The sequence below is a fragment of the Dunckerocampus dactyliophorus genome, chromosome 9 (genome assembly GCF_027744805.1).
Source record: "Dunckerocampus dactyliophorus isolate RoL2022-P2 chromosome 9, RoL_Ddac_1.1, whole genome shotgun sequence".
NCBI lineage: Eukaryota > Metazoa > Chordata > Actinopteri > Syngnathiformes > Syngnathidae > Dunckerocampus > Dunckerocampus dactyliophorus.
The window spans coordinates 12,234,984-12,248,130 of record NC_072827.1 but is presented as its reverse complement, the minus strand read 5'-3'; the positions used below and the strand labels follow the sequence as shown (position 1 = coordinate 12,248,130).

The window sequence follows — 13,147 nt, the reverse complement described above, 5'->3', positions numbered from 1 at the left end:
ACAACAAAGCTAGTGCCAAAACAAAGCCAGGTCAAAGTTTCATGTTATAGTCTCAGATTAACGTATATTTACCCAACACACACTGATTACATTTTACAATAATTTAGAGTTGGCATGACCACAGAGACAATTTTTTGTCCCACCTTTTGTTACTTATTACTTGACATTGCTACATTGTCAAAAAAACACATAAAAGGCTTCCTCTCGGTGAAGGCACCCAACTCTCTTCAAATTCTTTGAATTTGTTCCTCTTTAAATAAAAAAAATGAAATACAATAAATTCAATGAACAGCCGACCCGCAGAACTTTTCAGCTTTATTTTGCAAATAAATATTCGCAGTAACTGCCTCTTACAGTGTGCAAGATCTACATCAACATCTCTTTGGAAATTATAAAAAAATAAAATACAAGAATTATAATAGTAAGTATACTTGTACTTTGTACAAAAGAACGTTCTAACATTGCTCAGCAGTAGAACATGCTTAACAAACAGCATCTGATAATTCTCCATAGACTGTAGAGGGGGTGGTGCCAGTGAGAGTGCATGGATGATGTGTGTGCAGCTTCCTCATACCTGACTGCAGGCATACTGTGACTGAATGGAGCAGCTCTTTGTAGCCCGCGTATGGAATACAACTTCACGTAAAGGCTAGGTCCTTTGATTCCACTGAAACATGATTTAATAAACTGTAAGGCATATTTGTTTGCATGGTGATATTAGAAGGACACAAGATGAATTAGGGTGCTGCTGCTCTGCTCTCCCTAAAGCCTTTGTCCCATACTGCTGTGGAACGATTCCGTCTGCCTCCGTCTAAATTGTTACGTCAGCTGGTGTCACACGGTGGCAAATTGAAATTTTTTGGCCACAGCATGCATAACATCCGAATAAGTCTCAGACACGTCTTCATTCAGCCCAGCTTACGGAACACCCAACGCCTGAGTAACGTCGGCTTAAATATGAGTAATGAAGGAAACGGCTGAAATAAGTCTTACTTATGTTTGTCAACATCCAGTTTCCATCTTACTAAAGGCCAAGCTCCCATCACCTCCTGGACGGTCCACATCGTTCTTTTTAAAATTATATTGGGATCATTATTATCTTGGAATACTCTAATTTGGATCACTATTATCTTGGAATACTAGTATTTTGGAGTACTATCACACTTTGAGGTCCTGCATAAGGAACTTGCTGAGTGATGAGCAGCCGCCCACTTGAAATATATTTTTCATCCTATTGTTGCCAAAATGTTGTCGTGCTACGTACGGTGCGTTCCGTGGCTAAAGGCGAACAAGCTGTTTGCCTGCCAAGCAGGCATAAAAGTCTAAAAAGCGACAAGATTCCACTTGAGTAACGGTGAAAAAATCACCACAGTAACATATGATGGAAATGGGACTTTCACTTCTATAGCGCTTTTCTACCTTCAAGGCACTCCAAAGCGCTTTGACATTGTGATCACATTTACTTACTGATGACGCAGCATCAGGAGCAGCTGAGAGTTCAGTATTTTCCCCACGGATACTTCGACAGGAAGACGGAGGATCAAACCAGCAACCTTCAGTTTGGGAGACGACCACTCTACCACCTGAGCAATGCTGCCATGCGAAATGTATGAATGTGTCCTAAGTTTGGAACGACTGGAAACATCTGTCAACATCTGGATACATCTATAACCAACTGGAAAAATAAATAAAAAAAGCTAAAAAAAAATGTACAGCTTTGTTTTTCAGACGGAATCGTTAAACAGTGCAGTCGGACAGAGCCTTAATTGAGTCACACTGAAACCGGCGGTGAACGTGTCACTGACTTCCATCTCGCCAAGCCTATATTCATATTATTATTTCTAAAACTGTTCCACCTGTTGACCATTTCTTTAGAGAATGAAGATAAATAATTTCAATGGCAAACATCTGACGACATGACATCAACTACTGCAGATCCAACAGCTTTCATTTTGACTACTTTTATGTACACTTGATTCCTCTACTGCCACAAATTGAACAACCTCTACATGATCACAAGGGAAAGCACACACTGGCCTACAGACGAACATGGACTGTTAGTTCTGTTCTTAGATCATGTCGCTTCCATTCATCACGTGTGTGCAAATTCAATATGACGACTTCGACTGAAAGTACTCGCCGTGATTCTGAAGAACCATAACCGTGTTATTGCATGTTAAGCAAAAAAATCACGTCAATCGGCCGTATTTAATGACTTGTGTGAACATTCGAATGTTAAGACAGTGGTGATTGTTTTCTGTCAGGCAACTCTTACAATTCTATAAGTTTCTTGCAGAGTTATAAAACTGTGTGGTTTTCACGTGAAGGCAACCGAACCAGTCTAGTGAGCTTCGCATGTGGCACTAAAAACACGGACGTGAGTGAGTCCCCATGTTGGTAAGTCTCTCATTGCACAATTCTTCATCTCTCTGTGAGACGCTGCATGGTTATTGCTGATCGGACATAAATAAATATGATTTTAAATAATATTTAGATTCACTAGGGCTTTGACATATAGATCTGCACATATATAGATATAAGATTATGATAATAATTACTCATTCATTCATCTATACACTTTAACATTCAATAATTCTTGCTTTTCGCTGCTCTCTTCAAGTATTCATATTCCAATGCACATACCTTCATGATCAAATTCCAAAATTAAAAAAGAGTGAGGGTGTGTTTTCTTGTTTGTTTTTTTTTTCCTCTGAGAACCAAAACATACTTTGCACACGCAGGAGCAGCTACATGAGCACGAAAAGAAGAATTCAGTAGATTATGTCCGTAAATCTACATGTCTAGATATTTGAAGTCGGCAGCTGTAACAAGGCATTACATTCCCCTAAGTAAGGCCTGGGCCAGACTGGAAGGTCTATCAGGCGGTCTAAAAATAGTCTGGCCAGACCAGGTATACCGGTAAGGGGTGTGTTGTAGAAAAAGAGTCAGTTACTACTGAACGACAAAAGAAGCCCAGGAGTCAGTGCATCCACTCAGGTGACCTCCTTAAAACAGACTGGACGAGGGGTTAAGACTCAGGCACAGGCTGTAAAGTGTGTCTCACAGTCTAGACTTCACTTCCATCTGCTCCTTCAATCTGTTCATCCCAGGTCATGTGAAAGGACGACCTCATACGTGGAAGCCTTTCTCCTGTTCGTGCAGTAGCTGGAGGTGGAGGGTCTGGATGCTGCTGATGATCCGCCGCTGGTGGCCGATAAGATCCACCCCAATACGCCTCACATCTCTAGGCGGAGAGGAGACACGCACACCCGCAAACAAAAACACACACACACACACACACTGTATGATAATTGCAGAATACAGCTGAAGCCACAACTTACAGATTCAAAGTGAATAGACTTTTATAGGGCAAGGGTACCTATCAGAGCTGGTTAGGGTTGTGCATCGTTTCAATTTGAATCCTTCGTTTCGATTCCGGCTCCTAACGATTCTCGATTCCGATGCTTTTTTAGAGGCAGGATCATAAAAGTTTGCATGGTTTGAATGAGGGCGCTAACCACAGTTCTTTTTGGATGAAATGTCTGAACTTCTCCATGAATTGTTTAATGATATAAACGTTTTATCAACTTGACCATGAATAGTAGTATACTTTGCTGCCTCAATGTTGGTGTTAGATATTTTTTTTATTAAACCCTTATTTCGTGGAAACAGGTTATACCCAAAACCACCCTTATTTTGAAGGTCGGAAGTGTGTTGTGGCAGTTGAGAAAGTCCCTTGACTGTTGCTAACAGAGACTTTATTTACATCCAACTTCCACATCAGCATGTTGCATGTAGCTGTAGCATGTTCGCGGCATCCGCAGGCAAACATAGCACACGTCACCAGACATAAGGCATCCTCGCCGGCGCAATTCTGCCATCGCCGCTGCCAACAACTGCCAGTTTTTTGTTATTTTTTTTTCTATAGTAAACGTGTTAGTGTTAAATGATGGTTTTGTGGGTTTTTTCCCCAACAAAACTAGCTAAAAGTGATGCTAAATGTTCAGTTGTCATTCATTTGTCATTTGTAATTATTGTTTTGTGTTAACATTTTTTGGGTGTCTGGAATGGATTAATTGGATTAACATTATTTAATGTGGGACCATTTGCTTTGTTAGGGTCCGCTGTGGTTTGAGCCGGACCTTCTGGAATGGATTAGTGACATTAACGAAAACCCCACTGGACAGATATATGCAAAACTATGTACAAAAATGATGGGAGACTTCTTTATCATTTGTAGCCATATAATTTGGGCATTGCTTTACGTAGTTCTGAGTTCATGATAATAACTAGTTTTAATATAATTATTATTGAAGGTGAATTTTTTCTCAATTTTGTGGCACGTCATGGAGGCCACCGCGGTTTTCTGCCTACATTGCCTATTGGGCCAGCTGGCTCTGGACCTGATATGGTAATCTGAGCCAAAAGAGACGCCACAGTCTCATCACTTTGAGACAAAGGACTGATTTCTCCCAGCCAATCAGGAAAGAAAGGTAAGGTAATAATGAAAAAGTTTACAATCAAATTTAAAAGTAATTGTCTGTTTATTATATATAAAACTGGTATATTTAATAGATAATGTAAAAAAAATGCCTTTTTAAAATAACATTTTAAACTGACATTATTATCTATTATTACATAGTAAAAGTACTTATTTTTATTATTAATTAATTAATTTATTTTTGTTATTATATTTTTGAATAAGAATATTCACGGAGATCAAAAATAATAACAGGAGTAAAACCCTCACTTGTATTTCAGAGGCTGAAGGGAAGGTAAAGATAACTGAGTCTGACTTCGGGTTCGGATTCGGGTTCTCTAGTAGTACTGTTAATGGTGTGTTTATCTATGCATATGTGTACAATAGTTGCCAACAGTCGACCCTGTTAGGTTCCAAATGCTGGACTACTCACTCGATACTCATCCTCGCTACTGAATCCAGCGTGTTGTAGCCCGCTGTCATGAAGTTGCTTTTGTACTGACTCATTTTGATGGAGTCCAGCCAGTCGCCAATGGAGATGAACATCGGGTAGTCCATTTCCTCCCCCGGAGACTCTGGTAGACTGATTTAACCCGAAACACAGTTAATATCAGATACTGGCAGAACTTTTATGTGCAACTGGGATTTGGAACATAATTATTTTCCCAGCATGGCACACTTCACTGGTCATTTGCGCTCAGAGAATTTTACCAACACAGTATAACATTCGTCGTATATGTCAAAATAGGGATGCAGTAGTTGTTCATCTACTGTATGTACCCTCCAGGTACACTCTACATTAATGTACCTCATGGGGCGACGTATGGACTCCAAGGTAACTGTTTGTCCTTTTTCCATGGCCAAAATGTACAGCAATACTCCCAGGTTGGTAAAAGCCAATTGTCAAGGGTAAAACAGGTAGTACCTACCTCTGAATGTCCTCTATCAGCGGCAGTAAGCTGCTGGGGTTGCGGATGAGTTTATCCAAGAAGGAGACGACATCTGTGAATCTGGGCCGGTGACTTCTTTCTGTCTGCCAGCAGTGCAGCATCAGTTGGTGGAGCGCCACAGGACAGCCCATTGGTGCTGGAAGCCGGTAGCCCTCTTCAATGGACAGAATCACCTGGACAGAGAGATGAGAGAACGTCACTGGCGAACTCAAGTTAGACCATGCCCATCATTAAAGTACACCTTCATGTGACTTATAAACCCTATTGAGGCAAATTCTAAAATGTAAAATCTTACTTGATGCAGATACCTTAAATGCGAGTCTTCTATAGTTGCTGGGCGCATATATATATATATAATATATGCATCTATTCTATTGTCAAGACGTCACAGGAGCTTTCCTTAGATCATATGGCAAGTTGGTGCAGCAAGACTGCAGGTTGGAAGGTCTTTTGCCTTGGAAAGCACTTTGAAGCAATTCTCAAACAACACAAATCCTCCCTGAACCCCATGACCCCAGTAAAAGTGTGTGTGTGAATAGATACATGTTTGTGTGCGCGTGTGTGTGTGTGTGTGTGTAAGTGGCTGAAGGGATTATGTGTGCAGCTTTCACATTGAGCTGAGAGAGGGATGGATATGCTTCCATGGTCCTCCCAATCCCTGACCATAGCCGGGGGATCAGCAGGTCACTCAGGCACACTGAAGCCACAGCTTTAAACTTCCTCTCTACTGGATCAAACAGCGAGGAACCTTTGACCTTCACGGTCTTTCGCTTCATCACATAGATAGTTGTCATTTGTTTTTGATGTTAAGGCAGTATGTTTTTTTAAATATTAGTTTTAGGGTGGTTCACTTCTTTTTTCCTTAAAACGAACATTTTGCATAGTGTTGGGACCTTTAAAAAGTGGAATGTCCAACCTTTCATGTATGTAGTTATTTAGCAAATTTATTTTAATTTGTTTTTATTTTTATGACATTTTATTTTTTATTCATTTATTCAATTTTATTGTATTATTTTTGGTATATTTTCAGAATCAGTACTCACATCCTGATTCGACATCTCCCAATATGGCCGCTCCCCATAGGACATCACTTCCCACATCACAATGCCATAACTCCAAGCATCACTGGCTGACGAGAACTTTCTGTATGAGATCGCCTCTGGAGAGGTCCATCGGATCGGGATCTTTCCACCCTGCTTACGCACATAAAATAGAATGAAATGAATGAAGAAAAAGTGGAAGCTGATGTTATCAGTGCGATTTTAGAATACTAAATACCAAAATGGCCTAGCATTCAATGTAAATACTATAGTTACTCAGGGTTCTGGTGTACCGTTGTCGTATAGGCAGCCTCGGGATCATCCTCCAGGATTCGGGACAGCCCAAAGTCCGATACTTTACACACCAGGTTGCTGTTGACTAAGATGTTTCGAGCAGCCAGGTCTCTGTGAACGTAGCCCATGTCTGACAGATACATCATTCCCGAGGCGATGCCACGTAGCATGCCTACCAACTGGATGACGGTGAAGTGGCCATCGTGTTGCTGACGGGGAAAGCAGGACATATGACGGAGGAAATGCAAATCAGTCACCAAGACGTGTGCAGAAGACAGGACTGACCATTCAGAAATGAGTGTGTAGTTTGTGGAAATAGCTTTTAGAGGAACAGCATTTGACAGATGGTACCATATTTCATTGATCAGTGGTCAGGGGTGATTAGATCAGGGGTTCTCAAATGGTCTCAACCAAGGGCTCACATTTTCCAACAGTCATTAAGTTGCGACCCGTATTTTTGGGGGGGAAAGTGGGTGTCATTTTTTATTTTTATTTTGTAATATTTATTTATATTTTCTATGCCACTTGTCCTCATTCGGGTCGCTGACTTCGGGTGAGAGGCGGTGTACACCCTGGACTGGTCACCAGCCAATCGCAGTATGTCATCTTTTGTAACATTAAAACACATCATTACACGTTCAAAGTGCATTTTACAGGAATTTATTCAGGAATTTTTTCAAGGAAAAGAGGACGAATGTAACTGCTTGCATACAAACAATGCATATATTAAAATTAAAATATCAAAATTGCTCTAAATGAGACCACAAAATCTGATATTTCACTTACAACTATGTATTTATTACATATATATATATATATATATATATATACACTACTAAAATATTGCTCAATTGTACTTAAAAACAAATCCAAGTCAGACATCGGTTATACTAATGTCATTTTTTACTTCCTGTCTGTGACCAACCCCGAATGGGTCCGCTATCCACTTTTTGGGTCCCAACTCACCAGGTGAGAATCACTGCTCCTGTCCGTGGGTTTTGACATGGCCTCAACTTGGGACCCACATATTTTTTTTTTCCCAATGGTCATTAAGTTGTGACCCACTTTTATTCAAGTAAAACAAATGTAGTCCTTTGCCACATGTCGGTTTGAATTTCACGGCTTCACTCTAATATGTTAATTAATAAATCATGCTGTTCCAGGGTTGGACAGACAGACAGACAGCTATCTAGATAGATACTTTATTCATTTCCAAGAGAAATATAGCCTATTAGTAGTAAAAAAATGCATATTCAAGAAATTCTACATATTTCTTGCCTTAATGAAGCATTTTCAATCATAAAAATGGCTAAATGAACTAAAATACGAATACATCTGTATAAGGCATTCAGAAGACACAAAGACGTGAACATACGAAGTACGCGACACTGGTCGCTAGGTGTCAGTTATGCTACTGTAAAGTTCGGAGAGACACACAAGCATCAGACCTGATCACCGGAACAACATACTTTTACTGCAAGTTTGAATTATCTCACAACAGGCACAATAACACCTTATAAAAATGTCCAACAAACACACGGCAACCTAAAGTTCAGCTCAGAACACCCGACGTCACTTCCTTCCGTCCCGCCACTCAATTCACCCAGGAAACACTTTTAGAGCAGCACACACGCGCCATTATTTGTGTATTAAATGGTTTATTTCCTCTTATTATGTCTACTATATTGGGTAGTACGAGTGTAAATGTGACTATAGGGGTGTTACTTTATGTCTAGAGGGCTCTAACAATGTTAAAAAAACATATTTAGAAGGTCGTAAATATGTTCTCTATTCTCTAACTACGATAATATTCCATTTACAACCAAGGAATTCTACTTCATGGAAATTCACTCATCACGGTTGGGGCTGGACCCAACTAACCGTTAAAAACAAGGGATCACTGTATTTTATTTATTTTTGAATCACCCTTCCATCCTGTAAAAAAATTACATGTAAATCTGTTTTTGTAAAAGCAAACTTTTTTTTTACATCTCTGTTGCATCGCTGCTAACATACAGGGTACAATCTCATTGTAAACTGAAATGATATTATGGTGACATGAGGTGCAAACACTCCAACGTGACTTATTACAATACTCACCCTCAGAAACGAGTCCAGCGAGCCATTTTCCATGTATTCCACCACAATCATCACAGGCCTGCCTGCAAAGAGCACAAAACACACATAATCTTCATTCACAATGATGAGGCAGCAACAGAGCAAACTTCTTGTTAAATACGGATGACGCATAAATAAAGCAGTTATTTCACCCAAACATTTCATCCATTCAGCCACTGGCCTGTGTATGACATAAACCATTACTGAGAAAATGATGCAAATCTGCCCCTCAACCGCCTTTAAAAATGCTCTGTAAAGATCAACTGGTTGACAGCTTGAAGGCTGCTGTTGCGTGAACTGCGAGCCGCTCTCAACAATGAGAGAGAGAGAGAGCCAAAAAACATCTATCTGTGGTGAAATAGCATCTTACAGAATGTCCAATTCCAGTGTTGTCTCACAGGGGAATGCGGAGAAGCAACGAAGAAGGAAGATAAGATAAAGGAATCCGACAAGCAACACGTTTCCTATTTCATGATGCAAGAGCACACCGTGTCATGACATATGGTATATTTCGACGCTGACTATATCCTCCAACACTAGTTGCTTTATTTGACATCACATTATTGCGTTAAAAGCACATTTTCATTCCCACCAAAACACCACTGCTAAGTGAGAGCAGTGGTGAGTAATGAAAAAAAGGTAAACTCGAATGCAACAACAACTGACTGAGTGTATAAATACACAAGCTCAGATGTATTAAAGCAAACAAAGACCAAAACAAAAGAGATCAGTCAGGCTAAACAAAGTAAAAGCAGAACAGATCAACAACTGAACAGGACTCCCTACACCGAATACAAGAGAACACACAACCTGACAGCAGGTGAGAGGACTGAACAAGCACAGGACCTGAATATGAGAGGTCTATTAAGTCCGTGAAATACAAGTAAATGCAGTTTTAGATGATCTTGATAAGAAACAGAAACAGTCCCTCCAGGATTTCACTTTTTTTTGTGATTGTTGCAGCCTAAAATGCTTGATTTCACGGCAAATGTTTCAAAAATTTGCAACAAAAGTTGCGATGGTTTGAGGCTTTTCAGTAACATTGCATCAACTTGTGATTTGCATGAATGAACCTTGAATGAACCTTAACCGCAAAAAGCACAAGATTTGAACAAATCGGGTTAAAACATTCTTTATTGGTAATCCCTTGTTTATCGTGGTTTATTGGTTCCAGACCCGATGAGTACGATTAATTATTTTATTTATTTATTATTACATTGAATATTTTCATAGTTAGAGCATAGAAAACATGTTTGCAACCTTCTAAATATGTTTTTTTAACATTAATAGAGCCCTCTAGACATGAAGCAACACCCCTATAGTAACCTTATACTCATATTACCCAATATAGAAGACATAATGAGAGAAAATGAGATATTTAAGACATAAATAAAACTTGTGCTCATGGTTGGCCCATGTTAGGGATTATTGTGCCTTTTGTGAGATAATTCCAAACTTCAATAAAAGCCTGTTGCGATCAAGTCGGGTGCTTGTGTGTCTCACTGAACATCATAGTAACATTACTGACACCTAGTGACCAGTGTAGAATACTACAAGTACATATATATTTGTACAATATTTGTATAATGGCGCCCTGGTTAGAAAATTTTGCCTCGGTTTGCTTGCATTTCCTGGTTAGCGTACAATATGCCGTGTTATTAATACACTGCGTGAATGCAACTGTATTCTTAATGTATTGTAATCACAAATGTCCTTGTTAACATCCTTAGCTTGCTGACCAAATGGTAACTGGAACCAGAAGTCAGGTATGTCGCCCGTCTACGACATCATCAGCGGTTAACTCTCAAAAATTTTAACACAAAACAAATTTTCATCTTTTAAGATTATAGTTTTACATGCATAAAACAATTCTAAATGAAAATAAATGACAAATGAAAGAGATAAATGAACATTTAAGGTTTGCTTTACCTTTATTGAAGACGTGACTGTTCCCAAAGACATGATGTGGCAGCAAGATCTTCCTCTTCAACGCCACCTTCCCGTTTTGTCATGAGTTATTTCTTGAATTCAATAGTGTTTATCACTTCCAACTTTCTTTGGCTCTATTTTGGGTTATTGCGGTGAGAAACACTACTGAATTGAAGAAAGTCATGGCAAAACAGGAAAGTAGTGGTGGTTGATCGCGCTGCCATATCGTGTCTTTGGGAACAGTCATGTCTTCTGTGAAGGTAAAAAAAACCTTAAATGTTCATTTATCCCTTTTATTCATCATTGATATGTACTTATATGCATTTAGAATTGTTTTATGCACGTAAAACTATAAAAACGGGTTTTGTGTTAACATTTTTGGCTTTCTGGAATGAATGAATTGGATTTACATGATTTCTAATGGGAAGAATGTATTTGTTTAGCGTCCATTTCAGTTAGAAGCGGACCTGGAAGGAAGTAATGACGCTAACCAAGGTTCCACTGTACTCAATGAGCCGTTTTTATGCTTGAAAATGCCTAATTTAGGCATAAAATATTTGTAAAAGCTGTTTAAATGTGTATATTTTGTTACTAATAATAGGCCGTATTCAACCACGAAACAGCGTTGATTTAATAGTTAAGATATTTTTGAAAAACCGTGATAGAGTGAAGCCGTGAAATTTGCAGCGCAAAAGTGGTGAGGGATGGCTGCACCTGCGTTTGATTGCATCAAAAATATAAAGCGGCTCGTTAATTCTGACGTCAACTAGAGACCGAAGGTGTCCCGAGCTGACCCACTGTGAGCATGGAAACCAACTTACTTTGAACAAAGTATCAACTTTCTTTTAAATTTGTCAGAGTCATCGTTGTAATGTGCCAAGTTTGGCTCGGCAGGACTAATTAGCAGGATGCGGACCATAAAAGTTATGCGGTACAGTTCATGAGCAAAAACAAATGCACCTGTTTACCACAGTCTAGCGTGTCACCTGTTATTTCAGTTCAGGTATGGCTGTCAGTCACAGCACAATACTCGCCATAATTAGTCTCTAAAGAACAACAACAGATGGAGGGACTCAAAGATGGAGGGAGTGAGTGGGACGGGAAGGCAGACAGGAAAAGGAATATTTTTTGATTAAAGGCCTCACTAAGCCCCACTGCAAAGCACAAACTGTTCCTTGTTGTATTGTATAGAACGTCACAGTATAGAGCACCAAAGAAATGATTAATGATCAATAAAATATGATGACTGCCCTGCGATTGGCTGGCGACCAGTCCAGGGTGTACCCCGCCTCTCGCCCGAAGTCAGCTGGGATAGGTTCCAGCATACCCCCACGACCCTAGTGAGGATAAGCGGCATAGAAAACGGATGGATGGAAAATATGATGACAGAAATATCAACAAAAACATGATTTGAAAAAAATATTACATTTGTCGTGTCAGTTGTCTAATTTTCCGAAAAAAGGAGTCATCTTATATTCGGGGTCGTCTTATCTTCGGGTCGACGCGGTACTTGCGTGTAGCTTAAACAGGCGGTATTGTGCACTGGTTATCATGCTATGTTAGCCTAATCGCTGAAGAAATACAAAATGTTGAAAACTTACAGCCCCCGTGTTTGCAACTTGACGGATGGATGGCAGAGCTCGAGGTTTTATTTCAAGATGTGCGGCAAAGCCTGCTTTTTTACAAAGCTGTCCTCTATGAAGTAGTGGAATGGGCTCAGAGGCGGTGTCATTATACCTGTAAACCCTCCAATTTCCATCTGCATGCCCGTTTTAATAGTCTCCCGTGTTTTAACAAGTAACACATGTGGAACACACAATGTAACTGTACCACACAGACTATGTGAGTATCAAAATAAACACTAACATACATGTAAACCAATACAGTAATCCGCTGTTAATTGGTTCCCGACCCAAATGTGATAAGTGAATTTCCGCAAAGTAGGATTCCTTATTTATAAATGGAATATTTTTGTAGTAATAGCATAGAAAACCTGTTTATGACCTTGTAAATATGTTTTTTTTTAAACATTATTAAAACCTTCTAGACATAAAACAACACGGCTATAGTCACCTTTACACTCGTATTACCCAATACGGTGGACATAAGAGGAAATAAGACATAAATAAGACTTGTGCTTGTGTGTGTTGCTGTAAATATGTTCCGGTGCTAGGGGAGCTGAGTGGGGGGCAGATAGGAAGTGACGTCAGGTGTTCAGAGTTGAGTTTTAGCTTGGTGTGTGGGTTTACGGCTGCAACAGTAGCCCGTGTTTGGGCTTATTATGCCTGTTGTGAAATAAAAACCTGTTGTTCCGGCAATCAGGTCTGGTGCTTGTG

General features: G+C 39.6%; 1 protein-coding gene across 2 annotated transcripts in view; it reads right to left on the bottom strand.

The window, feature by feature from the left end:
* Nucleotides 1-33: 33 nt before the first annotated feature.
* Nucleotides 34-13,147, bottom strand: part of epha6 (eph receptor A6) — a 245,183-nt gene continuing 232,069 nt past the window's right edge. Inside the window, exons 12-17 of one of the 2 annotated variants that reach the window (XM_054786681.1) lie at nt 8,865-8,926; nt 6,764-6,973; nt 6,474-6,623; nt 5,410-5,603; nt 4,914-5,063; nt 34-3,244 (exon numbers count right to left, since the gene is read on the bottom strand). In XM_054786681.1, the coding sequence (XP_054642656.1) occupies nt 3,130-3,244; nt 4,914-5,063; nt 5,410-5,603; nt 6,474-6,623; nt 6,764-6,973; nt 8,865-8,926 (881 nt within the window). In that variant the 3' untranslated portion in view covers nt 34-3,129. The remainder of the gene's footprint in view (nt 3,245-4,913; nt 5,064-5,409; nt 5,604-6,473; nt 6,624-6,763; nt 6,974-8,864; nt 8,927-13,147) is intronic. The other variant, XM_054786682.1, reaches the window with a different exon arrangement.